Here is a 24684-nt window from a genome sequence, read left to right on the forward strand (position 1 = left end):
TGCACGCGGGATCTCGCGATACTTGCGAGATCCCGCGCATGCTCAGTGGAGCCGGCCGGGACTGAGAGAGACAGCGCATCAGCACTAGGCTGATGCGCTGTGGTCTCTTGTGGGGATCGCTGGAGGGGGGAGTTATCACTCCCTTGCTCCGGCCGATGAGATGTTCATACATCTCATCGGTAGTGCTTCCTGCTTCGCCTTGGTAAAGAGGTGAAGCAGGCTGCATTATAGCAGCACGTTGAGTGCCGCTATAATACATTTCCCCCATTGTCTATCTAATTTCTGTCTCTATTATACCACACCCATTCTACACTGCTATGAATCTTTAAGTACAAAATGTATTGTTTTAATGTGTGTATTAGGAGGAGCCGGTGCCACTGGCATTTTTTGTCCATGATGTGGAAATTGTAACGTCTTTGGATAAAACATTGGATAAGCAATCGGTAGAAACAGAAAAGGTGTTGGATATAATCTATCAGCCACAAGCTGTATTCAAGGTCCGTGCTGTAACACGATGCACCAGTTCTTTGGAGGGACACACTGAAGCTGTTATCTCTGTGGCTTTCAGCCCAACTGGAAAGTAAGCATGATTGCAAAATGTATTTCAAACACCATTATGCTGGGTGCGCACTAGACGATGTGTGTACCCAACGACTGCACGATATATTAGACAGTCCGTACACACTGCGCGATCTGGTGTACGACCGCCCTATATATTGTTTCTCGACGCATTCCAGAGGTATCATGTCGGCCACCATATCTTCTGATCTGCCGTGCATGCACACCAGATCCGAAGACACGACCAGCGATTCACGTGAATGTGCGATAGTGCGTAAACACTGAGCGATGTGGCCGATATATCATCCAGTATATCGCTTAGTGTGTACGAACCTTTAGAGTAAAATGGTGTCAAAAAATATTCATATTATGTTTATTTGCAGGTACTTGGCCAGTGGCTCAGGAGATACAACTGTTCGTTTCTGGGACCTCAGCACAGAAACCCCTCATTTTACTTCCAAGGGTGAGCATAGCCAGAACCTTTATCCTTCACTTTCTCCAAGGATTGTGATCCTACCTCTGTATGAACTTTATTGACCCCTTTGTCGGTTTGACAACATGTAAACTGTAAGAAGAGTAAAAGATATATATTTTAAATTCTTTTAAGCTCCATACACACTGGACGATTTATATAAACGATAACAATATCGTTGAATGATATATCGTTCAAATCGTCCAGTGTGTATGCACTTAATGACGAACAATGTGCGCTCCCGTGGATCGTTAACGATATCCCCAGTCATCTGAACATGCAGTTCAATCTGGGGATATCGTTAACTATGTCATGCTGCCGAATGCAGCATGGCCACTCTCCCCGCCGGCGATCGTCATTGCTGGCGTCTGCAATTGTGGATACACTTAACGATGTCGGCACCCCCACCAGGCCTGCCTCTGCCAATATCGCTCTGTACACACATCGTCTAGTGCGTACAGGGCTTAAGTCTTCTTACAGTTTACACATTACATTGCTTGCTATGTTTTATTTATTTTACATTGTTCTTCATCTTTATGGTAAGCTGAATATTTATGTTGGTATGTTTTCTAAATCACAGGGCATACACACTGGGTGCTCAGCATTGCATGGTCCCCAGATGGGAAAAAACTTGCATCAGGCTGTAAGAATAGCCAGGTGAGTTTGTGTATGTACACCAACCATTACATGCTTACTATGGTTTCATATTCCAAAAATGTAATCTAGCAAAATAGGGGATTGTTAAATCATTGAACACAATTTATAAACTCAGGACCTCATTCAGAGTCGGCCGAACGGTCGTACGGAAAAGGGGCCGGATATGCAAATGATTCCCTCACAAGTTGCGTCCCTAAGTTCGGATCGGTAGTTGGCCGACCAAGGGGAGAAAGCGGTCGGAAGACAAAAAAATACGCCCCCTTCTCGTACGCATTGCACGTCATCTCCGGGCATATAAGGATTAATCGGGAGCCATCGGAACTGGTCGTAGAGCTTAAGGTTGACCATACCCTCTCTTAAGCTCTACGATCATGTCAGTGTAAAAACCTCCCATGTCACATGTGCCATGACGCTACTTTGTTAATTATGCACTCCCATAATCCGTATGCACTCCCATAAAACGCCGTTCGCATAATGAGGCACGCCTGCGTTCGGATCTCCCCTCCCCCGTTTTCAAGCACCTTCCCCTGTTACCACCCACAAACGCCTCCATCTGTCACTCAAACTACCAACCTGGCTGTGTTCAAGGAGAGAGAAATTTCTGATCGTAGCGGCTAGTTTGCACACGCGCATTGCGAATTTTACGCATGCGCAGTATAGCGAACATTGGTGGCGTACGACCGTGCATGTGATCAAAATTATATTGTGCATATTAGCATAACCTGTATTAAAATCTATATCTGTTTTTTTAGGCCACTGCTTCATTCCAGCACGATATTTGGAAAAGTAAAAAATAGGGGGGAGGCCGAACATAAAAGCAGTTAAAAATATTACATACAGTTGAAAACTTTGCTGTTTGATTTTTACTTTATGAACTTATGGCTTTATGAACTGAATACAGTATGAGAATGGGTGTGTTTCTTCTATTTTTTTAGTTACTTTATTACAAATAGCTATAGGGACACTGTCTTTTGTTTATAATCCTATGTGTATCATCCTTATAGAACGTGGCATACCTGCTAGCAGGACCTATTCACCTATAGTGTCAAGTTTTTGTGTTTCCTTGTGTAATATAGCATTGAGACCTACTGAATTTTTAATTCCCTCTCATTTGTATTAACTGAATGTTTATTCATCATTTGTACTTATTTCTTTGTATGTTGAACTTCTTCTTTTCAGATCTTCATTTGGGACCCAAACACAGGGAAGCAGATTGGCAAAACATTAATAGGACACTCTAAGTGGATTACATGGCTTTGCTGGGAACCTCTTCATTTGTAAGCCAGACTTTTTTTCTTTATAGAAAAATATTGGCATAATACATAACTGTAATATGCTGAACATGTGCAGCAAATGGTCCTGCAGCTGTAGTTGGATTACAGATGATGCAGCATGCTTTGTCTTGTAGTATAGCAACAGCTGGATAGCTCTGACCTCTTCAAGACCAGAGGTTACACCTCCTATGACCTCTGTGTTGGTTTGACTTGTATTTTTTTCATTTCTGATTATACCCACACAAGTTTGAACATTTACTCATGGCTGCTTTTACATTTTTAAGTTAATTTCAGGATATTATCCTGAAATTCATTTTTAAAGTTTTTTTTTTTTTCCAAAAGATATTTTATTGGAGCAAACGGTACATGTAATGTCAAACGATATAGAGAGCCACAACACAAGTGGAAAAAATTTTGTCACAACATACAGAAACATCATAAATGGCTATAATAAGAGAGATTTACAGCAATTATGTAATGTCATAGTAAACACATTAGTTGCAATAAGCAAAATCAATATGTTAGTGAAATCACAAACTAGTAGCTACAAGGAGATTGGCTGAAGAATCATATGGTAATGGGGGGTCTTGTAGGAAAACACAGGTTTTGTACCAGAGGAGAGGCGTAACTAAGGGTATTTGGAGCCCAGGGCAAATGGGCATGGTCACTTAAAAATGGGCATGACAACATGACACACCCCTTTCTCGTCAATCTGCACTATGCATCTTAATGCAGTGCCCCTTATACAGTCCCCCCTATGCAGTGGTTAACACACACATCGCCGCCGCGATGTGTGTGCAGCAGCCAATGAGAGTCTGTCTGACACTCATTGGCTGCTGGTTAACACACACATCGCCGCCGCGCTGGCGGCAATGTGTGTAAAAATGCACAGCCTGAGCCTGCCTCCCACCCTCCGCCTGGCGCTATTGGGTAAGCGCTCAGGCAGAGGGAAGGGGCTCGGCTGTGGAGCACAGGACCGGCGCAGGGAAGCCTAGCCCCGGTCCTGTGTAAATGAGTAGTGCTGACCGCACTCACTGCGGTCGGCACTAGACTGGGTAACTAGGCCGGGTCCCCCCCACTAGTTACGCCACTGTACCAGAGAGTTGAGTGAAAACACTGCCGAACATTTTTCTTATTAGAGGGAGGCTGTGAGTCAATACAGCTTTCCCATACCGCGAAATCTGTTCCACGTGTGTCTCTTTTGAAGAGAAGCTAGCTGTTTTTCTAGTTTCATAAAAAAAAAAATAATAATTTTTTTTTTTTTTTTACAGTTCTCCCTATTATATCAATAATGAATGTGTGTACATTTAATAAGGGTCTTGGTTATAGAGAGACTTTTCGCACCACCTTTTATTTTCTCTACTGAGAATTTTCTAGGATTAATCGGTTTTATATGTATTTTTTTTTTTTGTTATGTTACTCCTAGAGCCAATGCAATCTGAGGGTTACTATGATCTAATTGTAATGTCTTCTATGTGAAAGCTCAATCATCTATCCCTAGGAAGGAATCTCTAGTGACAGAAGTGTTCTCCCCAGAATTTTAATTTTTTAGCTGGGCAGCATTATGAGGTACTCTCCTGAGGTGGGGAGCTAAAATGTGCAAAAATCCTGGTTTTGGGCACGCTAACAAGGACTTTAGACTGGCTTACTCAAAGGGGGTGATCTAATTTTTTGCAGGAATTTAGTTCCCCTCCTAAGTGCCCGGGAGGTATTCAATTACTTCTTGCAACGGCTACTTTTTCCTCTGATAATCCCTGGACATTAGCAGCTCCCGGACACGATGCAGCTTTCAGGTCGCGGCTAGCCCCGAAACCCTACTTAACGTTGAGGGTGCGTGCCGAAATCTGCGAGAAGTGCATCGTCAGGACTAGACCTGGGAAGTAATTAAATTGCTCCCTGGCACTTAGCCTGGGAGCTAAATTTTCGCAAATGGATTGAGTCGCCCCCAGTGACTGCAATTTGCCTTTTACATTTTTCTCAGTTGTCAGTGAGTATCTGCTAAACCACATAGGTCCCAGGTTTATGGCATTTATGGTTCTAATACTGTGGGAAAAGACATGCATTGAATTAATAAGGCTCTAGTGTGGAGCTCTCTTTTAGCAAAAGCTGTTGTTTAGCATTGTACTCCTAATATGAAAGTCATAGCAAAAATACTCCTATAGTACACAGTCGAGTCACATTAGTATGATCACCACCTACATTTGACGTCGGCAGCGCGTAGCCCATGAAGTACGTCACGTGCCGCGCGCTGGCTTTGTGGGTATATAAGGTGTGCGATAGGCCGTCTGCACACACATCACTCGTTGCTGTCATGGGTAAAAGGGGCGATTTATCAGAGTTGTAAAAAGGGATGATTATTGGTTGTCAGGCCAAGGGTGGAAGTATTTCTGATACAACGCAGTTTGTGAACTGTTCGCATGCTGCTGTGGTGAAGTTGTACCGTGACTGGACAAATTGCACCATTGCGAATAACTGACGTGGAAACTGCGGAGCCCCACATGCCATTAATGCGAGAGGTGAACGCTTGCTACGAAGGTGCGTGAGGGATGATTGACATGCTACTGTGGAGCAGCTCAACGTCAAAATGAATCTGGGGCCACCAGACGGATCTAAAACGACAGTTCAGCTAACCCTGCTGTGTATGGGGCTCCGAAGCAAACTGATGGTCACTGCACCTAAGCTAATAAAGGTGCATCGGCGGAAAAGGCTTAAATTTTCACGCCTGTATCGGAATTGGACTTCTGTTGATTGGCGAAGAGTTGTCTTCTCCGATGCTTCATCGAACGGATGGATGTTGGCGTGTCAGGCGAGAAACATTGGAGAACAAACACCCTGCAACCATTGTTGGAAGAACACAAGCAAGCTGGTGGTGGCAGCATTCTGGTCTGGGGAATGTTTTTATGCCATTCTCTGGGCCCACTCATTCATGTGGAAGGCACCCTCTACTGATTTGGTTATGAATCCACCCTTGCAGAGCACGTACACCGATACATGCTACTTGTCTTCCCTGAGGCGGAGGGGATCTTCCAGCAAGACAATGTGACATGTGATACGACTAGTAATGTCCGACAGTTTTTGGACGAGCATGACCAAGACTTCCAAGTACTTCCCTGGCCCCCTAATTCCCCGGACTTGAACCCAATTGAGCATCTGTGGGACCACCTCGATCGTTGTGTTCACTTTATTGAGCACCTTATTGAGTCACTCCCAGCCCGTCTAGCTGCTGTCCGTGGTGCACACAGCAGTTACTTTGGCTGTCAGCTGGTGGTCATAATAATGTGACTCGACTGTGTATAATACCAGAAGTTCACAAACTTAGGAGCTCATTCAGACCCGCTCGCTAAGATGCATACTCACTGCTGCCGATGGTATGCAGTGTGTATGCATTGTGTGAATGCATCGCAGTGCGCATGTGCATACCTTAGGGAAAGTTCACAATGCATTCGCTCGCTGCGCATAGACAGTTCAGCACAGTGAGTGACAGGGGAAGTCGTTTGTAGGTGGTAACAGGGGTTGGCCATTAAAAACGGGGGAGTGAAGGTGCAAACGCAGGTGTGCCTGAGCATCTCGACAGCGCTTTAGAGGTGTGCATAATTATAAGACAGCATCATAGTAGTGTTCCCTCTAGCTCCGGCGGGAGGCAGGGCGCCGGAGCTAGAGAGGGCATGCCCGTGCGCGCGCCGAAGGGGGCGTGGTCATCGGAAAAGGGGGCTTTATAAGACGTGTCCCCTTTTAGTCACTCTTGGGGGCGTGCCCGGCACTTACGGACACGCCGGTCAGCCCCCAAGCCCTGCAGACAGGGAGAATAGATGCCGGGCGCATGCGCCCGGCGTCTATTCTCCGGCGGTGACCGGGTCACCGCATGTTTCTCCACCTGCGGGACACTGCGTCCCGCGGGTGAGAACGGCTCCCGCAGGCTGTGAGGGCAGGGCGCTTTTTGCCCTCCTCCTGGAGGGCAGGGTGCTTTTTACCCTCCAGAAGGAGGGCAGGGCGCCGCGCCCCGCTAAAACAGCCTAGCGGGAATGCTATCATAGTACATGTCACCGGGCTTGGTTTTTACATAGAACTGCTCGCAGTGCTTGTGGCAGGGCATGGTCAACCTCAAGCGCTGCGATTGCATCCGATGTTACCTGATGTACCGATGGCTGCATACACTTCCTGAACATGACGTGCACAAGTGGGTGTCTTAAAGCAGGCTGGTGGGTGTCTGCATACACTATGTGTTCGCTCTCTAAGAAATACTAGGCGTGCTAATGCATTGCTGTGCGATAGCACTGCCTACACAATTAGCATACACAATGTGCGAGCGATCGCATCTAGCGAGCAGCTCTGAATCAGGCCCTTAGTCCTCAAGGCTCCCTAACAGTCCAGGTTTTAAGGATATCCATGCTTGACCACAGGTGACTTAATTAGAACCTCATTCAATTTGATGTAACCACCTGTGGTCAATCATGGATATCTTTAAAACCTTAACTGTTGGGGTGCCTTGAGAACTGTGTTTGGGAACCTATGTTCTATACTGTTGTCATTGTATTTTGCTACTCAATGCTTTTGTAAATCTGGAACATGACTGTTTAACACCCTGGGCTTTGCCACTATTATGTTCTGTAATTGGTGTTCTCTTTCTAGAAACCCAGAGTGTAAATACCTTGCCAGTGCCTCCAAAGACTGCAGCATTCGTATCTGGGATACTGTCATGGGCCAGTGCCAGAAGATTCTTACCAGCCATACGCAGTCAGTGACTGCTGTTAAGTGGGGTGGAGATGGCTTACTGTATTCCTCTTCTCAGGATAGAACCATAAAAGTATGGAGAGCCACTGATGTGAGTTAACCAAAGTATTTGGGACATTACAATTCTGCGTTGTCCCTTTAATTGACCAATAATTTAACTGACCAAAGTGTTGTATGGGCTCCATTGGTTAAACATCCCTCACATTACCAGGTTCTGCTGTGTGTTCAGATCATGTTCACAGATTGAACACTTGTCAAAATGGTGTTATATAGGCCACTGCTATAAACACTTTACAAATGTCACTTCTGCCATGAACTGCTTACTGTATTCTGTTTGGTCTAGTGCTCTCTAAAAGCACAGTCTCTGAACTTCTAGTGAGCACTATTTTTTAAGTGTCCAAACTGCACCTACTGAACTCATGGCAGAACAGATGCAAACCCACCATTAAGTATAATCCTCAGTTACAATGCTTGTTACTTGCAGGTCAGGTTTATAACTTAAAATCTCTTATAGGGGGTTCTATGTCGCACTCTGCAAGGTCATGCACACTGGGTTAACACCATGGCACTTAGCACAGACTACGTTCTCCGCACAGGAGCTTTCAATCCAGCTGAAGCCTCCGTCAATCCCAAAGACATGCACGGCTCCTGTAAGTGTTTGTAGTTTGATAATAAAGTACTAAATTCTCCACTTTGGCATTGAAAATAGTAACATTCATAAAATCAGTACTAATGTAGCTTCCTGTTACTATGCTTTGTATTTTATATAGATTTCACATTCAAAAGTCTATCATAAGCTATTAAAGGCACTCTAACCACAAAATATATTGTCCCTAGCACAGGAGATTGCATGTTAATTTTATCTTATCTCTCTGTATAGGTGATGAGCCAGCTCTAAAGAGTTTGTGATTACATTCCCTTGGCTGCTCTGTCATTTTTTTGACCTGGGGAGCCTTATGTAATAGCTTGCTACTTCCAGCCGCTGCAGGAACTTTTGCCAGTCTTCCCATATTTTTAAAGCTGCAATCATTTTAAAGTCAAAACTAGCTTGGTTTTGCCTTTAAAATGATTGCCGTTTTAATAATACGGGAAGACTCGCTGGAAGATGCAAGCGAATACATAATCCCCGGGTCCTCTAATCAGAGCCGTAACTAGGGTAGTGCGACCTGTGCCATGGCACAGGGCACCGCAAGGCAGGGGATGCTGTTTTGGCCTGTAAATTTTCCTTATGTCCCTATTTAAAAAATGGGGGCGGCAGGGGGGGGGGGAGCGCCAATGTTCTCTCTGGCACAGGGCACCAAAAAGTATAGTTACAGCTCTGTCTCTAATAACACTGTAAATGTAATAATGTCTGATGCACGTCTTTGTCATTTGGCACCTTCTAAACAGTTGTATTTGAGAGAGAAATTGTATATAAATAAGTATTTTGGAGAAGATTCAGAGATTATAAAATAAAACAATGCTCTGTAAGCAAGCTAAATTTTGCAAGCAGCCTTTAAGACTTTATAGAAGCTAAGACCATCCTGCAACAGGAAACTATGCATTCATCTGAAACTAGACAATGTTTGTTTGCCTTTATGGCTTATGGTTCTAGAAGAAAATTTAAAATGACATCCTAGTAGTTATTTTCTATATTCATGTGGCAGTAAGTGTGTTTGTTTGTTAAATTCCAGTGGAAGAGCTGAAGGAGAAAGCATTGCAGAGATACAATCAAGTTCGGGTGAGTATATGATAAGAAAATCTCTTTCCTTGTTTGCTAGGGTCACTGCATTATAATTTCCTTTGCAAGAATTCTATATTGGCTATTTTGTGCTCATAGCGTTACATTTTCTGACTATGAGTCTGGAGCAGAACATCTTTGCAGACTTATGGGGACACTGTATTTTCTATAGTCTTTCACTAACCTGCCTAAACTCAAACAGGGGCAAGCTCCTGAGAGACTCGTGTCAGGCTCTGATGACTTCACACTCTTCCTCTGGGCCCCAGCTGAGGATAAGAAGCCTTTGCAGAGAATGACTGGACATCAGGCTCTCATCAATGAAGTCCTCTTTTCTCCTGACACCAGAATCATTGCTAGTGCCTCTTTTGACAAATCCGTAAAGCTATGGGATGGTAAAACTGGAAAGTAAGTGACTGTGTCTTCTATGTATTTTTTCACCTAAATAAAATGATTAACATTTAATTATATAATGCTAGCATATACCACAGCACTTTACAATTGGGGACAAACACAATAATAAGGCCCTGCTGTCAAGATTGCAATTTATATGAAATAGGAGATTGATACATGAGGTTAAATGCCACTTACTGTTTATCGATGCAACCAGTTAGCAATGAGAAAACGCTCTTATACTGGGTATACTGGCCGATATATTGGCCGGTCAATTGATCAGTCAATATATCTGCTGGCCGTCGGCCAGTGTGTACAGAAGGAGGGAGGATCAGTAGTGCACAGCTGATCTACCAGCCAGTGTCTGGGGAACCCTGCGGTAATCACACAGAGGTACCTTCTCTTTCTCTCCCCCTTGCTCTCTCACAGTGTGAGGCGGAGACACAAGCTAAAGTAGTAAGTGATACACTGAATAATGGTATTGCTCCAATTATAAAGGGAGCGTTTACAGCTTAGACTGCTCACGGCATTTATGTTAGGCAGTGAGATATACAGCAACATGTGTGTTCTTTCTAAGTACCTTGTTCTGATGAGTGCGTGCTAAGTGTACAGTGTTAATCCACACCGTGTTAAGTTGCAGTGTTATGTAGTCTGCTGTCTCTTACCATCTTTTCTACTTCAGGGTCCATAGGGTATCCACAGGATACCTTGGGGTATAGGTGTGACGTCAGTCGCAGGGCACCAAAGAGTTAAGCTTTCAGCCTCCCAGGATGCACTAGGTCCCCCTCCTATACCCCGCCCCCGGGCCAAGGCACCTCAGTTTAGTTTGGTGCCCGGCCGGAGTCGGGTGCACCTGTTGGAGTGGGGGCTAGAAGAGCCCCTGAAGCTTTTTCTTCATGCAGCTGTGGCTGCACATCTGGATGAACAGCATGGACAGTCAGTCCTGACGTCCATGCTGTCTTCCCTACACCCCGCCGGTACCAGAACGCCGGTACTGATCCGGGGATGCTGGTGGGCGTCTGGGGTCACAGCTAGCGGTGACCCCAGATGTTCCGGACCATGGCCGGATTCAAGGGGGACAGAGGTAAGCAGCGGGGTTCCGCGGTGGGTCCCCGCTGATCACATGGTCCTAAGTCCCCAGGCAGGGGGCTCCCTGGGGACTGGCTGCAGCGTGGAGCCAGGCGACCAACCTGCGCTTCCACTACCCCCTGGGACAGCGGACCGCAGCAGAGCGGTAGCGCTGCGGCGTCCCAGGGGTTAAATGCATGCCAGGGGAGCGCGCCTTCCCTGTCTCACAGCCGGCGCCTCCCCCGCTGCACACAGCCCTCTCTGCACTGTGCTGACTGGTCCTGTGTCAGCGCTCCTCCCCCAGGCCAGCTTCTCTCTGCTCCTCGGCGGCCATCTTCTCTGCAACGCATGGTGAACGCTGCTGGAAGTCTGGAAGGAAGCATCGTGGTCTGGGTCCCCCCGCATACCTCTCCTCCGCTGTGGCTCAGGTCTGTGTATGCAGCGCTGTGTCCTACCAGGCCCTGTGTCTGTGTAGTTGAGTGATCAGCGCTGTTAGTGCAGGAATTGTTATTTCTCTGCATTGTATGTGACTGTGCTAGCGCTGCCTGTAACTTTTCTTCTCTAAACTGTCAGCTTTATTACTGTCCCTGTTCTTTCTGCTAAAGCCCTTGCGGTGCGGTGCTGCAGGGTGGTCTCTCGCCTATTTAATACTTAATTGGTGAGAGAGGTCACATACGTGGTGCCATCATGTCTGAAAGTGATTTTCCCCTCCGGCTACAGTGTACCACGTGCAAAGTACCGTTAGCGGAGGGGGAGGGTAGCGCGGAGGGCCTTTGCCGGCAGTGTTTGTCCATGGCGCGGCCTATTACGGTTACAGCACCGGTACAGGAGCCGCCCTGGGCTTGTTTCGCTCAGGCGTTAACAGCTTTAGTGGGCCAGTTAGCTCCGCAGCCCGCGTTTACTCCGATGGGTTTGTCCCAGCAGTCTGTGGTGTCGTCACCCATGCAGGGGTTCCCACGACAATTGGTGGTACCCCACAGTCTCCCTATTTCCCCGCTCCCGGGTTCTCAGGAGCCAGCGTGGGTTAACTCCCTGACGAGTTCTGTACAGCACTTGTCGGATGTGTTGCAAGGGGAGTCTGTGATGCGGCCTCATAAAAGGCCGGTGGCGTCTCTGTCCGCTCCTTATGAGGATGACGAAGGGACGTCTGATGATGGGGAGATTCTGGATCCTTACGATCAGGAACCTTTCCATACTAAGGACGCTGATGCTAAGTCCAAAGTATATATTCCTGGACTTATTCGGGCGGTCCGCACAGCCTTGGTGATTGAGGACGAAGTTCCCCCAGCGGCTAAATCTAAGTATGCCTTTTTCAAAGATGTGAAGGGCGATGCCACAGTCTTTCCTCTTTCGGGTCAGTTGGTGGACCATTTAGAGGAGGCGTGGAAACAACCTGGCAAAAGATACCAGCCGCAGAGACGCCTGGCGGTGGCTTATCCGTTCGCGGATAATTATTTTGCTAAGTGTGAATCCCCTCCACAGGTGGATTCTCACGTGACCCGTCTTGTCCGTAGTGCCACATTGCCGATGCCATCCATGTCCTCCCTTAAGGATGCTACGGACCGCAAGGTAGAAATCTGCCTGAAGTCTGCTTATTCCCTTGCAGGGGGGGCAGCACGGCCGGCTATGGCCATTTGCTGGGTTGCCAGAGCGATGGAGCGCTGGGCGGATTCATTAGAGGCTTCTTTTGAATCCGACTGTCCGGCCGAACAGGCGGAGTTGATTGGCAATCTCCGTGATTCGGCCACCTACATCAACGAGGCGGCTCTAGACATTAGTACTCTGGTGTCTAGAATTTCTTCAGCAGCGGTAGCTGCTCGTCGCACCTTGTGGCTGCGATCCTGGAAGGCGGACGCAGATCCAAGAAAGGTCTGGAAGCGTTGCCGTTTACCGGAGAAGTTCTCTTCGGTCCGGATCTGGATAAGATTGTGGCCACGCTGGCGGCAGCCAAATCTGCTTGTCTCCCGTCGGCCGCTGCTCCTTCTGGTTCTGGACCATCGTCCTTTCGGTCATCTAGGGCCCAGGGCAGGCCCAAACCACAGTCGTTTCCTCGACAGGCTGGCCCTAAGAAATCGGTCAAGCCCCGGAAACAGGCATGGAGTACCAGACGTCCGGCCCCCAAGCCAGATGACAAGCCTGCGGCCTGACGGTCCGGGTCTCCCCTTGGGGGATCCCAGGGTGGGAGGCCGCCTGCTGCAGTTCTCCCGGTGTTGGTCGTTCACTACGACAGACACTTGGGTTCTGGAGGTGGTCTCTCACGGGTACGCCCTCTCCTTCCGGCACAGACCCCCGGCTCGATTCTTCACCACGGGTCTACCATCAGACCGGAACAAGGCTACGGAGCTGCGGAAGGTATTGCACACTATGCTCCAGGCTGGAGTTATAGTGCCTGTTCCATTCTCCCAGAGGGGCCAGGGTTTCTATTCAAATCTTTTTTTGGTACAGAAACCCAATGGGTCATATCGTCCGATTCTCAACCTCAAAGCACTCAACAAGTCTTTGCGGGTCCCGAAGTTTCGGATGGAGACCCTACGGTCCATCATTCTGGCGCTGGAACCTGGGGACTACATGGTGTCATTGAACTTACAGGACGCTATGGCGGTCATGGCGGCTTCTCTGCGGCTGCAAGGAGTCCGCATGTTGCCGTACTTGGACGACCTGTTATTGGTGGCAGGATCTCCAGAGCTCCTGTTACACCACTTGGACCTGACCATTGCACTGCTGCAATGGCACGGCTGGCTAATCAACTGGCAGAAGTCCACTCTAATCCCGTCTCGGAGGATTCTGCATCTTGGAGCCTTATTGGACTCGGGACAGCAAAGGATCTTCGTGACGGAGGACAAGATCTCTGCTTTACAGTCAAGGGTGCGCAGTTGTCTGCACAGCCGCCGGGTGTCCTTACACTCGGCGATGAGGTTACTGGGCTCCATGGTGTCGGTGTTCGACATGGTGGAATACGCCCAGTTTCACTCCAGACCTCTGCAGCACCTGATCCTGTCCAAGTGGAACGGGCTGCCTCAGTCTCTGAAGTTCCAGACGATTGTGCTCACCCCGGAGGTTCGCCTGTCCCTTGCGTGGTGGTTAAAGACGACCCACCTCAACAAGGGACGTCCGTTCTGGGTTCCAAATTGGGTCCTGTTGACAACGGACGCCAGTCTTCGGGGCTGGGGAGCAGTTTCGGGTCCACACTTGTTCCAGGGCAGGTGGACACCGACAGAAGCGGAGCTTCCAATAAATATCTTGGAACTCCGTGCGGTCTTCAATGCTCTCCTGCAGGCACAGCGGTTTCTCCAGGGTCACCCGGTGCAGGTCCAGTCGGACAATGCTACCACCGTGGCCTACATAAACAGGCAAGGAGGAACTCGCAGTCGGGCGGCTCTCGTAGAGGTCTCTCGGATCCTGGTTTGGGCGGAGCGCAATCTTCCGGCCATATCAGCGGTCTTCATCCCGGGAGTGCTAAATTGGGAGGCGGACTTTCTAAGTCGCCAGGACGTTCATCCAGGGGAATGGTCCCTGCACCCGGACGTTTTTCAACTACTGGTGGACAGGTGGGGTCTTCCAGAAATCGACCTCATGGCGTCCCGGCACAACAACAAGTTGCCGGTGTACGGGTCTCGCACAAGAGACGAAGGGGCGTCTCTGGTGGATGCTCTGTCCGTCCGGTGGACGTTCAGGTTCGCATACCTGTTCCCTCCGGTCTCCCTTCTTCCACGGGTAATCCGGAAATTCAAACAGGAAGGAGGGACGCTCCTGTTGATAGCTCCCGCGTGGCCCAGACGGCACTGGTTCTCAGACCTTCAGGGTCTGTCCGTGGACAGTCCTCTGCGGTTGCCGCTACGACCGGACCTTCTGTCTCAGGGTCCTTGTCTTCACCCGGACCTGACTCGGCTGTCTTTGGCGGCGTGGCTGTTGAGACGGCCATGCTGAGGTCCTGGGGGTTTTCCAGCTCTGTGGTGCGTACCATGTTACGAGCTCGGAAACCGTCTTCCGCGAGGATATACCATCGCGTGTGGCATATGTTCTTCCAGTGGTGTCGACCGAGAGGTTATGCACCGCGGGAGTTTCGTCTGTCTCGGATTCTCGCCTTCCTGCAAGCGGGACTAGATCATGGGCTTCGCCTTGCTTCTTTGAAGGTACAGGTTTCGGCCCTATCTGTCTGGTTTCACCGTAGGATTGCTACAATCCCGGATGTGCGCACCTTTATGCAAGGTGTTCTCCGTATTCAGCCGCCCTTTGTTCCACCTGTGGCGCCTTGGGATTTGGCTGTGGTCCTGAGGGCTCTCCAAGGACCGCCGTTTGAACCACTGGGCTCAGTGGATATTAAATGGCTAACAGCTAAGACTGTTTTCCTTCTGGCCGTTGCTTCAGCCAGACGTGTTTCTGAGTTAGGGGCTCTTTCTTGTAGACCCCCTTTCTTGGTTTTTCATGGGAACAGGGCAGTGCTCCGCACTCGGCCCAAGTTTCTTCCCAAAGTTGTTTCCCAGTTTCATGTTAACGAGGAAATAGTTGTTCCGGCCTTTAACTCACCGGGTCTTTCCGTGGGTGAGGCCTCTTTGGATGTTGTGCGGGCCTTAAGGACTTATGTTGACCGCACTTCTTTGTTTAGGAAGTCGGACGCTTTGTTGTCCTCTATGGCTTCTGTAAAAAGGGTTGGCCTGCTTCAAAGCAAACTTTGGCAGCCTGGATCCGTATGGCTATTTCTGAAGCTTATCTTCATGAAGGCCTACCGGTCCCTCCTTCTCTGAAGGCTCATTCCACTAGGTCTGTGGGTCCTTCGTGGGCAGCTCGACGTGGTGCCTCGGCAGTTCAGATCTGCAAGGCTGCTACGTGGTCTTCTGTCCATACCTTCGTGAGGTATTACTGGTTTGACACCTTCGCCTCTCAGGATGCTTCCTTCGGGCGGCGGATTCTCCTTTCTGCACAGGAGCGTCCCCACCCTTAAAGGATACTGCTTTGGGACATCCCCAAGGTATCCTGTGGATACCCTATGGACCCTGAAGTAGAAAATATGAGATATGGTAAGAACTTACCCTTGTTATCTCTATTTCTACGAAGTCCATAGGGTTCCACAGGACTCCCGCCCTGTCGCACCTGTGCTGCAGATGGGCTTTGCTCTGGTCACCGGTTTTCCGTCTCCCTCTGGTGAGAATGTGATTCTTGTATGTGTCCAGATCTTTGTTCTCTCTCTTCCTTCTCCTCCTCCGGCCTATGGCTTGGTAACTAACTGAGGTGCCTTGGCCCGGGGGCGGGGTATAGGAGGGGGACCTAGTGCATCCTGGGAGGCTGAAAGCTTAACTCTTTGGTGCCCTGCGACTGACGTCACACCTATACCCCAAGGTATCCTGTGGAACCCTATGGACTTCGTAGAAATAGAGATAACAAGGGTAAGTTCTTACCATATCTCATATTATATTATCCTACCCCCAATGATGTGTGTGTGCAAGTTTGCACAGTCTGTTTAAATCAGACACTTGCAGGCTGAAATAGCAATCTAGTGATCAAGACTGGGTAAAAGGCTATTTTCACAAGATTTGATGTATGTGTAACAACAATAACATATGGATATAGGGTACCTGTCTCTTCTGTGTATAGAGACCAGTGACGTTTGGGAGAACAGAAAATAGGGATTATATAAACCTCCCTTTATTCTGATTAGGTGCTCTCTTCTAAATACCCGTTTATGGAATCTATCTAGGATACTCAGAGGTATATATAGGATCCACCCTATTATAGGTGACAATAGAGTATTCACTGGTGAATTACCCAGACGCTGGTTCCAGGTATTGCTTGCAAAAATAATATCTTTGGCATATGCGCTTTATAATATTCATGAAATAATTATTATTTTTATACTTTTTTTGTGATAAGCATACCATATATCTCAGGCTTTCTTTCCCATTGAATCACTAAGGGAACAAATATAATAGGATTACAAATATGACTTAATATGTAAATTGGTCTGATTTGGCCAAATCCTATTTAATTATCTTTTTGTGACTGTGGTAAAATATTTGCTCAGGAAGACCACAGTGCATGTATTGTTTGTCATGTATGTGTATGCGTAAAAAAAATTCTAATAAATTCCCCCCCCCTGTTTTTAGGTGCATATATAATAAAAGTTATGTTTTATAAATAATTAATAATGTTTAATAGATAAGCGTGCCCCCAAAAAGGAGTTTCTCTTGTTGTCCTGCTATACAGGACATTATCAGATTATTCGTGTGCTCTGTTATTACTCCTGGGGAGCACCACCAACCAGGCGATGGTAAAGGAGTTCTATTACCCTTTATAGTATGGAACATGTTGGTTTTTCCTGAAATTGGGTTAGATTCTTTTATCCTGTGCAGAGTCTCTTTGTTTGTCTACATGTACAGATTATATGTCTGTGAACCACGTCGTTCAGGCATATCGCATTGGCTGTGCTGCACAGCTGATGGACAGATATGTCTGCAGACATATTTGTCTATTGGCAAGTGTGCTAAGATGCCCACACACATACCAATATGTGTGTGGGCACAATCGGACGATGTGTCCGATTTCCCTTGAAACTCTCCCTGTCAGCTCAGCACACAATCTGCTGTCCAATCTTCATCCGATCTCCTGCAGGCAGCTCTGACGATGCGATGTGCGACCTGCGGGGGCGCGCATCGCATCGTGAGTGGGGACTCACGTTTTGGGCATTCTTTACCCGATCTATCGTTCCGATGTGTCGGAATCGGCCAGATCGGGTAAAAAAAATCGCAATGTATGTGGGCACTTTAAGGGCGGTCTGCAGACCGCCCATACACACACAGAGGCAGCCGCATGGAGGGGGGCGGCCTCGACCCTGACTGCCTCCCTGTCAGCGGGACCCGCTGCCGGATAGATGATGGTCGTTCAGTGTGTATGAATGACCATCATCTAAAGATATATACAGTCAGGTCCATAAATATTGGGACATTGACAGAATTTTCAGATTTTGGCCTCTATTCACCACCACAATGGTTTTGAAATGAAACAAACAAGATGCGCTTTAACTGCAGACTTTCAGATTTAATTTGAGGGTAATTACATCCAAATCGGGTGAACGGTGTAGGAATTACAACAGTTTCAATATGTGCCTCCCACTTTTTAAGGGGCCAAAAATAATGGGACTATCAACTCAAAAGCTATTTCATGGACAGGTGTGGGCTATTCACTCGTTATTTCATTATCAATTATGCAGGTAAAAGGTCTGGAGTTGATTCTAGGTGTGACATTTGCATTTGGAATCAGTTGCTGTCAACTCTCAATATGAGATCCAAAGAGCTGTCACTATCAGTGAAGCAAGCCATCATTTGGCTGAAAAATCAAAACAAACCCATCAGAGAGATAGCAAAAACATTAGGTGTGGCCAAATCAACTGTTTGGAACATTCTTAAAAAGAAAGAACGCACCGGAGAGCTCAGCAACACCAAAAGACCCGGAAGACCACGGAAAACAACTGTGGTGGATGACAAAAGAATTATTTCCCTGGTGAAGAAAAACCCCTTCACAACAGTTGGCCAAATCAAGAACACTCTCCAGGAGGTAGATGTATATGTGTCAAAGTCAACAATCAAGAGAAGACTTCACAAGAGTGAATATAGAGGGTTCACCACAAGATGCAAACCATTGGTGAGCCACAAAAACAAGAAGACCAGATTACAGTTTGCCAAACAACATCTAAAAAAGCCATTACAGTTCTGGAACAACATCCTATGGACAGATGAGACAAAGATCAACTTGTACCAGAGTGATGGGAAGAGAAGGAAAGGAACTGCTCATGATCAAAAACATACCACCTCATCAGTGAAGCATGGTGGTGGTAGTGTCATGGCGTGGGCATGTATGGCTGCCAGTGGAACTGGTTCCCTTGTATTTATTGATGATGTGACTGCTGACAAAAGCAGCAGAATGAATTCTGAAGTGTTTCGGGCAATATTAAATTGCTCATATTCAGTCAAATGCTTCAGAACTCATTGGACAGCGCTTCACAGTGCAGATGGACAATGACCCGAAGCATACTGCAAAAGCAACCAAAGAGTTTTTGAAGGCTAAAAAGTGGAATGTTATGCAATGGCCAAGTCAATCCCCTGACCTGAATCTGATTGAGCATGCATTTCACTTGACGAAGACAAAACTGAAGGGAAAATGCCCCAAGAACAAGCAGGAACTGAAGACATTTGCAGTAGAGGCCTGGCAGAGCATCACCAGGGATGAAACCCAGCGTCTGGTGATGTCTATGCGTTCCAGACTTCAGGCTCTTATTGCCTGCAAAGGATTTGCAACAAAGTATTAAAAAGTGAAAGTTAGATTTAGGATTGTTTAGTTTGTCCCATTACTTTTGGCCCCTTAAAAAGTAGGAGGCACATATAGAAACCGTTGTAATTCCTACACCGTTCACCTGATTTGGATGTAATTACCCTCAAATTAAATCTGAAAGTCTGCAGTTAAATCACATCTTGTTTGTTTCATTTCAAAGCCATTGTGGTGGTGAATAGAGGACAAAATATGAAAATTCTGTCAATGTCCCAATATTTATGGACCTGACTATCTGCAGATCGAGTCATCTTCAGATATCTTTCAGTTGTGTACCCGCCATTAGTGAGGCTTTTTTATCTGTACAGTCAGAGGATATTTGAATATATAAGGAGGGTGAATGTAAGTTGAATGAACTGTGAAGAGTGGTAGTAATCTGATATATAAATGCCTAAGGCAGTATGATCAGGAGTTTAGTAAGCTTGCCTAAGGGGTGAGTTTTCAGGGAGCACTTTAAGGCTTGGAGGCAAGAGGGAAATCTTCTTGTACAATGGGTACAACCCTGTCATCAAGAATGGGTTCAAGTAATGAGTATGTATGAAAGATGCAGATCTGGGAATAGCAGAGGGGTTGAGTTGGGAGATATTTAGAAACCAGGAAAGAGGTGCAGTTTTATAAATGGCTTTGTATGTTGGTAGAAATGCCTTTATTCTACCAAATCAAATATAAAAGTAACCAATGTAGGGACTGGCAGAGGAGCAGGTGTCGGGGTGAACCTATGTTTAGGGGAAGACCGATAAGAAGGGAATTGCTATAGTAAATCCTATGCGATCATAAATTAGCGTTTTTGCATCATCTTGTGTGAGATGCGTGTGTACTGCAAATGTTTCATAGATGTTATGTCATAGGATTTGGATAAAGACTGGATGAGGGGAACAAAATATAGAGTAAAATTAGACAGCGAGCTAGATGAGTAGGGTTTATTTTGGTGTTGCTCCTAGAGAGAGATATCAACAGTATATGAGTCTGTGGGAGATTGATGGCATTGGTTTGAGCATGGTACATATAACTTTTCTATTCGATATCCTGGTGAAGGCCAAAACCCGTGGGCATTGTATTTACCATATGTTTCATGAATTATTGGTCAATTGAAATACTTTTGAATGGGATCCATTGATGTGTCTTTATACAGCTCTTAAAGTGTTCAGTTTTGATAAGGTTTCTAAACTATTATTACATTATAAATGGACAGATTAGAGCTCATTTAGCAACGCTGGATGTATGTGGAAATGTAACCTTCTCCAAGCATCCACGCTGTTGGTTTTGTTTAATCCTGTACAAGTCATCAATAAGGTGATTGGTTGTTGTGGGTCAGTGCAAGTGTATTGATAAAGACCTTTTTTTAGCCACACAGGAATGTGATTCAATGTTAAAAGTACAGTACCCATGTACAGCTGTATGGGCCGACAGTGTTATTTATTGAAATTTTTGTTTTGATGCATAAGTCAATTATAGTTATCTGTAATTTTTATGAGATTGCAGTAAGTGACAGATTGATACAGGTCACAAATGAGTGATTTGAGAATGATCCTTAACCTGAAGCATAACTGTCTTGTTTTATTCTTAAACTTTAGATACATTGCTTCCTTACGTGGCCACGTCTCTGCGGTGTATCAGATTGCCTGGTCAGCAGATAGCAGACTTTTGGTCAGCGGGAGTAGTGACAGCACACTCAAAGTCTGGGATACGAAGACCAAGAAGCTGTCTGTGGACCTCCCGGGACATGCAGATGAGGTATGTGATACGCATATGCTGTAGTTGAATTTTGCCTTGCTTTTGCCTCATCATTAATTACACTCCATTTAAAATATCAAGATGTACACTGAAAATCAGCACAATGAATTTTCTACAACACTGCTGTGTCCTATACTCTCCTCATGCAGTAACTCTGTACACTAAACTCTCTATCTGGTAATGGAACCTCATGCAGTAGTTAGGGTCTTGTACCTTCTGTGGGAAGGTAAATATATATGGTTTATTCAAACAAGCAGCAGTGATCCAGCAAGGCTTCTTCAAGTACTTTACATAAAACTAGTGATCTTTGTAAATTCATTTAAACCATAAAATAGCAATTACAGTAAGTGTCACTCTAATCTCTGTACATCAGTGTCTGGCTTTAAATAACATAGTTTGTTATTGACCCTGCTTTAAGTTCTTATTCTTGCTCTAGGTCTTTGCTGTTGATTGGAGCCCAGACGGGCAGAGAGTAGCCAGTGGAGGAAAGGATAAATGTTTGAGGATGTAAGTATGGATACACATATACTCCCTAACAAGCAATGTCTGTCTCCCTCTTTCTTAACCTGGTGTGATTTAAATGCATTCAAATCTAGAGGTCAGTGGAAATGCCATACACTTAAGGTGTGATACAGTTAATCTATACTTAGTAAAATTTTGTAATAATTGTAGCACACACAGCATAAGCTGGGCTGCAATAACAAAATAAAAACAAATGTTCTGAATGTGATCTGTTGGTTTGAAATGCTATAATAACTGGGACTGGTCATTCAGGGCACTCTACACACCTTACATGGGCTACAAGAGCAATGTATTTTTAAATCATAATTTTTATGAATTTGCCGCCTCATCATATGTTGATGCTTCAATGAAAATTTCTACTATTAAGTTGTGGATTTTTTTTAATACTGAAAAATTTGACTTTATACATCCACTTCTTGTATCCACTGGGTTCATTTCATTTGGTTAGCAAACAGATTGGCTTTCCATTGGGTTATGCTGTTTGTGTTTGTTTTCAGTGGGGAGAGAGAATAAAACCAATGTGTTTCCATTTGCCTCTTTTGTGTTCAGGATGTGACAAATCGATGACCCAGTGATAAATAAAGAAGGAATTATAATTGCATTATTGAAGGACTTGTGAATAAGTTGTTATAATTTAGGCACTGGTTTATATATTTAAGAGCTGCAATAATCCAACTATTGGTCTTAATGTTTTCTTGGGCCATCAAGAATAGGGGATTAAAAATGACAAGGGGCTTTGTAGCTGTAATATGCTCTCATGGGAGGAAACTGCAAATGTGGTAGGGGGGCTACCTTCAAAGTGAGCTATCCAAAAATTGAGTGCATGAATCCGTTTTGGGTGGCATATTCTGGGGCAAATGCCATGGAGAGAGAGAAAGTGGAGAGCGATAAAGTACCAACCAATCAGCTCCTGCCAGTTTACAGGCTGTGTTTGAAAAATGACACATTGGGCGGTATTCAATTAGTTTTGCATGCTTAAATACTGGGGATCTATGTGGTAGTGCCCGATTAGCCCTAATAAAACTGTTTGGAGTACTTAAGTTGGTACAATTGCCTCTAATTAGCGTCTTTGCACAAGTGGTGAAGAATAGCATTAAGCAGGTTTTTTTGGGAGAAAATAAGTAGTCCTGTCAAATTTGGGGTAATTGAAAATGGGTGCAAGCATGTTTTAAAGTCGCTAAAGTGAAGTTTAAAAAAACGCACCTGAAGCAAGCACCTGCAATCAAAAAAACACCTCACCCATATGTGCAGACCCCCAAAAAGTCTATTTCGCAACTTTTTATGTTTGTACCCCCACTTTGTACATTTTCGCCCCCAAATTCAAACTACTTTTTAGGGGTGTCCCTCACTTTTGTTAGGGGTTTTTTGACTCAGTTATCCTTTGGGGGCCTGTTCCAAGGGTTCTGAGTGGTTTCCCCACTTTTACACCGCCAAAATAAAAAAAAATGCACTTCTTTTCTCCTGCTATTCAGAGGCAAATCTTTTTCGCCCATTGCATTACGTTCCCGTGAAAAGCATTTAGAATTGAATACGGAGATAAGTTTCTGACTGGCGTAAAGTTGCAATCGGCGATACTTTTTTGCGGATCTCAGCTTTTCTCTTAGGAGCGGATTGGTTGGTTATTTATCACTCTCCACTTTATCTCTCCATCTCCCTCTATTGTAAATCCTGTTTTGAAAACTTACTAGCAATCCAACATTCAGGCTATGCATTGATTCTGATGCCTGTAGAATGGGTTGGCAGGAAGAAGGTAGAAAGCACGGGACTCTCCAGACACCTAACATCTACAGTACGTGTCCGCTGGCCATACTCTGCCACTAAGAGTGTGCAGTGGTGAGTGTTGGGAACTGCCAGATAGTCAGAACAACAGACCCAAGGGAAGTAATCTTAATGGGTTTGTGTTCTACCCAAAACAGAATTCTATTAGACAATTTCATTTTCCATTGGTATTATTTCCAGCATTGTTCTAAATGAGCCATACCATCATGATGATACATTACTGCATGACAGCCTGCTTTTGTGCCTGCTTACAGCAGAATTAACCATAATATAACATTGTGTCTTTCTGCTACAGATGGAGACGATGAGACCATAAATATTAACTTTGGTTGTGAAAATGAATGATACTTTCATATGAAAATGGGAGTTTATGTGCGAACAGGACCCAAAGCCGATTCTAATTTGCAGAGGACATTTTAATGTTAACATTTCTGCAGTCCCATTGCAAACAGGCAAATCCGTTTACGATTTCTCTTGCCCTAAATACAGTATGGAGTGTGACTGATGAGAATTATCAGAAGAGAATTAAAGAAGATATGATCTTTGGATTGAGGAAAAAACATTGTGTAGACAGATTTGTGCTATAGCAACATAATAGCTGTCTACTTTACTTTTTTTTTTTCTATATTTATTTAAACCCCATATGATTCTCAGCTTGGAACTTCATACATTACCAAGATGCAGCGCACTGAACTGCTGTATTTATCAGCCATCTGGTGGAGGGGCTATCAGGAATCTAGTCATTGTGCTGCTGTTCTGCTCCTTAGACAGGCTGCAATGCCAAATGCAGTCATAATAAACATTTCTGCTACTCTGTTTGATATGTTTTGTGTCAGCAACATAGCAACACCAAAAAGTAAGTTATAGGGGAGCACATACAAGATACCACGGCATGGTTGGTGTCCCATTAGTAGAATTAAGGCTATTATGAAAGCTCTATCATAATTAGGCTTGCCAAATTCAAGACACGTATGAATTACACAGATTCTGTGGCTGGCTGGCTGACTTCAAGTCTCCATTTCATCTGGTTTTAATCAGCCACAGAACCTGTGTAATTCACATGTGTCCTGAATTAAAGTGTCAAACCTAATGATAATGGATTATGCTCATACTCTTTAAGCACTGATATACACAAACAAACATAAATGTTAACATTTTGTTAAATGTGTAAGCTTATCAACAACCCAATTCTGAAGTTTGTTGAAGTTTATTTGTTTTAATTTGGTTCTCAAACTCTGTCCTCTGGACCTCACACAGTTCATGTTTTCCAGGTCACCTTTAAAAGATCCACAGGTGGAGCTAATTATTTCTCTTGCGATTCTGTGAGGAGACCTGGAAAACATGCACTGTTTGCGTCCTGAGGACCCAGTTTAAAAACTTATGCTAATATAATTTTATTTAACCTTTTTTACTCTGATGGCATATCACACAAAAATAATTTTTTGTCCAGTTTACATAAT

The 24684-nt window shown here is 45.4% G+C and overlaps 1 protein-coding gene across 1 annotated transcript in view; it reads left to right on the forward strand.

Annotated features, from left to right (window-relative positions):
• The window catches only part of NLE1 (notchless homolog 1), a 28305-nt gene extending 4267 nt beyond the window's left edge, over positions 1–24038 (forward strand). The window contains exons 3-13 of the mRNA XM_088446321.1: positions 363–580; positions 942–1021; positions 1611–1687; positions 2867–2964; positions 7591–7783; positions 8207–8342; positions 9366–9412; positions 9615–9817; positions 20764–20923; positions 21360–21430; positions 23520–24038. Coding sequence (XP_088302447.1) covers positions 363–580; positions 942–1021; positions 1611–1687; positions 2867–2964; positions 7591–7783; positions 8207–8342; positions 9366–9412; positions 9615–9817; positions 20764–20923; positions 21360–21430; positions 23520–23532 — 1296 coding nt within the window. The 3' untranslated portion in view covers positions 23533–24038. The remainder of the gene's footprint in view (positions 1–362; positions 581–941; positions 1022–1610; positions 1688–2866; positions 2965–7590; positions 7784–8206; positions 8343–9365; positions 9413–9614; positions 9818–20763; positions 20924–21359; positions 21431–23519) is intronic.
• Positions 24039–24684: the final 646 nt, after the last annotated feature.

The sequence above is a fragment of the Taudactylus pleione genome, unplaced genomic scaffold, assembly GCF_031769625.1.
Source record: "Taudactylus pleione unplaced genomic scaffold, aTauple2 ptg000397bl, whole genome shotgun sequence".
Classification (NCBI taxonomy): Eukaryota; Metazoa; Chordata; class Amphibia; order Anura; family Myobatrachidae; genus Taudactylus; species Taudactylus pleione.